At 21.8% G+C, this 4880-nt stretch overlaps 1 protein-coding gene across 1 annotated transcript in view; it reads right to left on the bottom strand.

Annotated features, from left to right (window-relative positions):
- Nucleotides 1-564: 564 nt before the first annotated feature.
- Nucleotides 565-4880, bottom strand: part of LOC107471627 (cell number regulator 6) — a 4547-nt gene continuing 231 nt past the window's right edge. The window contains exons 2-4 of the mRNA XM_016091120.3: nt 3646-3760; nt 1968-2236; nt 565-810 (exon numbers count right to left, since the gene is read on the bottom strand). Coding sequence (XP_015946606.1) covers nt 565-810; nt 1968-2236; nt 3646-3760 — 630 coding nt within the window. The remainder of the gene's footprint in view (nt 811-1967; nt 2237-3645; nt 3761-4880) is intronic.

Below are 4880 nucleotides of genomic sequence, written 5' to 3'. Positions count from 1 at the left end.
CGATGCGAAAAAATTTATGTATCTCTCGTTACAAAAGTAAAAAATATGTTTACAAATAAATTTGATAAAAGATTTATTTTTTTAAATGAAAAGTTTAAAATCTTTTTTATTATTTTCTCAAAAAATTAAATACGTAAAAATAAGATGTTAATTAAATAGTTGGTTCCTATTAATCCACAAAAATAAAGAATACTGAAGGATTAATAAAATTTATTGTTTTTGAATAGCAGTTAGTGATTAATATTTAAAAGTATAAACTAAAAATATATTGTTTAATATTATTAAACTAAAAAAATTAAATTAATAACTAAAAATAGACCCTTCTCAAATATTTTTCCACAAAAATAATGGGTTAAATAAATCAGTCTCTTTTTATTCTTCTTATAAAAAATAATAGGTTAAATAAAAGATAACACTCAAAGAGATACTCGAAAGAATAATCTATAAATAGCATATACAATTTAATTACATGTCCAATAATAATAATAATGTAAGAGTGTAAAATAAGAACTCAACTTAGAAATAAGAGAAAAAAAATTTGACAAGGATATATAATGGTTGGTTCTAAATATTAACAACTTGTAGTTCTAAACCGGTATGATCATTATTATTGTTCCTAGTGGAAGAGGGTTCAGCCTTTTCTTTATTAGCATTATTAGTGGTTTTCATCTCTTGAATAGGAGGAGGATTTACAATAGTAATCTCTGAGCCAATATTATCAGAGAGTCTTCCCTTCATCTCTCTGTGCTCTTGGCACAAAGCACACCAATGCAACCAACAATGTACACAACATGGGTCACAGGGTGAGTTCTGTAATCATCATTCAAACAATAATAAGTAAGAAAATAAATATTATTACGAGTAAATAACTATTTCTGATCATAAAATATTCGAATCCTGATAAAATTGACGAATAAATTATCATTTGTACCTATAAAAAATACAGACGCCAACAAATATACTCATATAAGAATAAAATGACAATTGTAATTACGAAAGATGACCTTCATGTGCCAATAGTATCCGAAAATTGGTTACGCAATTGGTTTGTTAAGGTACTCTTGGCACACGGAAGCCATCTTCCGTGATAACAATTATCATTTTATTCTTATATATGAGTACATGTGAGCGTTTGTATCTTTTATAGATACAAATGATAATTTATTCTAAAATTGACCATAAAAATTTGAAACTAAAATTATACACATATAAAATAAATTTCGTTCAAACAAAAATAAATATTATTATTGAATCAAACACTACAGCTTATTTTGGATATACATACAGATCATAATAAATAATTAAATATAATAGAAAAGCATATAAAATAAGCTAAGAATAATTATAAAAAATTAATTTTTAATTAATTTTCATAACTAATTAGAGTTTAAATTTAGAATTTAGGATAAAATATTATTTCAAAAAATATATACAAAAAGGTATAGAAAAAAAATGGACAAAGATACATCTAACAAATTTTAAAATAATAATCCAAAATACCCAAAAGATTATTTCGACAACAAAGTTACCCTTCTCTCTCATCTAATTTTATGCTAATTTGACATGAAATTATAGTCACATAATCTTTATAATATCACAATTATAATGCAATATCAGTTTTGACTTGAGAAAACAATTTTTAAAGCATATTAAACTAGTTTCTAAAATCTTTAGAATTTTTTGTTTTTTCTATATTTTTTTCATGCGTACTACTTTTATTAATTTACTTCCAGCCAGTAACTTAGTAAAAATTTACGTGTAGTTGTTTTCATATGAATGTAATAATAAAAAATTATTAAATAATAATTTAATTAAATTTATTAAATTATTTAACGATTTTTAAGTATTAACTTTATATGATAACAATTGTACGTGAAATTTTCACCATTGATATTAATGATGTATGTTTAATATATTAGTAGAAAAGAAATGATTGAAGGAAGGTGAATTGAATATGATGTTTATACCTTCAAATGATATTTCTTTTGCAAGGTTTGTCGAACTTGACCAGTGTAAATGCCACACATCCACCAACTAAAAAGCAAACCCTCATAAATGAGGAAGGCTGTTCCTGGATCTATGTAGCCATTGAAGATTGTGGTTATTGCTGCCAAAGCTGCTCCACCTTCAATAAAGATTGCATGACAAATGCATGGCCCTGTCCATGGAGTTTCTTCATTCAACCTTTCTACATTCCGTCCAAATAATACACAAGGACAAAACAACCCTGTCATGCCTGCAATATTTTTTTTTATTAATTATATATTCAAAAGTTTTTAACACAAAATAGTCACATCAATATTTTTAAAATCCCTTGTATTTGTATATAAACTATCTGTGCACTACAACAAAAATTACTTTTAGCAACAAAATTTTAATGACAATAATATAACGATCATTATATGTCTTATTTAATTTATATTTTTATAATAATTATATATTTATCGTTATTATTATATGTTATAATGATGTTTATATATATATTGTGATTATTAAAAAATCTTTACCGACAAATATATAACTGCTATTCAAACTTTTTAACAATAAAGTAAAAAATAATTAATGTTTAAATATTAGTAAATATATTAGCGGCTATTTTTATTATTGTTAAAAATAAAATAAATGATCATTAAAAATAATTTTTCTAGTAGTATAGTAGTGATAATTTGTATGTATATACTTCCTATAATTTGGCAATATAAAAGTTCAATATTTATAACTTCCAATACTTAACTAAATCATATATCAGTGTAACCAAGTATCTTTTAAAAATTATCTTTTATTCAGTGTTTAAAAGAAAAAAAAAAGTAATTTTTCAAATTTTTTGAATAATCAATATCGTTAGAGTGGGTATAAAAAATTAAAATAATATATTATTAAATTTAAAGACAAACCAAAGAATAAAATTTAAAAGATAAGTAGCATTCTCAATCATATATATAAAGGAATTGGATATCATTGCTAATTTTTTCATAAATTTATGCAAATACAAATATAAAATAAATAAATAAATAAAAATTCACGTATAGTTACTTTCATATAAAATTGATAATTAAAAATTATTAGATGACATAATTTAGTTAAATATGTCAAATCATCAAATAATTTTTAATTATTAATTTTATATAAAAATAATTATATTTAATATTTCAAAAAAATCATATGATTATATGCAGAGTGACATTATTATCAAAATAAGAGTGATAATATCATTTCACTATATAAATTGGTCTTCAATATTTTTTTGAACAAATTAATTTAAAAAAATATTGACAAATTAGTTTAATTTATGATATTTTAGAATATTAGACAAATAGTCCTTAATTAGAAAAATAAATGAACAAATTAATTTATTCTAAAAATTTTAATCAATTTAATTATTCAAATATATATACTAGGTTTTAGAAAAATTAAGGATTAATTTGTCATTTTAAAAATATTAATAACTAATTTATTATTTCATTTTATTAAAAATTAATTTGTCTAATATTCTAAAACATCATAAAATATCACTTTGTCAATTTCTTTTATAAAAATAATTTTTTCAATACGAAAACTATTAGAAACCAATTTAGATATCACTAAAAAAAAAAAGACCAAGTTTCATAAAATTTGTTATGTATGTAGTAATGTAATAAAGCATACAATTTTCATTATCTTCAGCACACCCAAAGATTCCAGTCGTCCAAGCTTCATCAGCAGGAGGTGCATAGCTTTCAGGCAATGGCTGCCCACATTCAATGCATTTCCGAACAGCCAACTGTAATTAACAAGATGTTCAAAATTCAAAATAAAAAAAATACAAGCAAAGAATCATTATAATATTGACAAATTTAATTTTAATACATTGTCATTCTAGTTTTTTTATATATATTCAATTACATAATTTTATATTAATAAAAATAATTATATTTATGTTGATAATATGAATAAGTATTTGAAAAAATAAATGAGATTGAACTATTATATAAAACGTTTTACATTGGTAGTATATTAAAATTAATAAATTTTAATAATAATAAAAGATAAATAAATGAAAAAATCAAATAGGTCAAAAAGCATGAAAAGAAAAGTAAGAATATTAAGAATAACATATAAAAAATAGAGAGACAAAAATTAATATTTTTGTATTTTGTTTGATAATAAATTAAATATAAAAAAAAATAATAAAAGTCTAATTTATTTTTATTTTTTTCTACAAACAAAATTTAGGCAAAAAATTAACAATACAAACTATAATTATAAAAAGGAATAAAAATAATGAAATAATTTGATATATTTGACTAAATTATTATTTAATAATATATTACTATTAACTTCACATAAAAATAATTGTATATAAATTTTTATAAAAAATATAAAATATATTAATTTAATATTATAAAGCATAATATCTATATCTATCTCTCTACTAATTAAACATAATTTTATATTTCTATAATCCTATCTCAGTATTTCATACTTATAAATAATTGTAACCTAACAAAATATATATGCTCATCAAAGCATCCATCGTGATGCAGACCCTACGATTGAGACATTGCATGAATATACGGATACGGATACGTATTAGTATTGGGTACAAATACGACAACTAGATCTGAAAAATTTTAGGGAAAAAAACAGGGATTTAATTATTTGCAGTCAAGAAACTTTTGTGTACAAGATCTTTAATTCTTTTGTGATTGCAAATTCCTGTTGTTAATTATTATTTACGAGTAACCTCACTTAGAAATTAGAATACCAACAAAATTGTGCAACTTCGTGTACTTTGATTGCATCCACATTTATAGAACAAGAATTGGAGGAAATGAAATTAAACAAATTAAAGTTCTTATGGCCCTACAAATTTAATTCCATATGGATGTAATCAAATCAAA

This window comes from Arachis duranensis, chromosome 10, assembly GCF_000817695.3.
Source record: "Arachis duranensis cultivar V14167 chromosome 10, aradu.V14167.gnm2.J7QH, whole genome shotgun sequence".
NCBI lineage: Eukaryota > Viridiplantae > Streptophyta > Magnoliopsida > Fabales > Fabaceae > Arachis > Arachis duranensis.
This window is presented reverse-complemented; position numbering and strand designations above follow the sequence as displayed.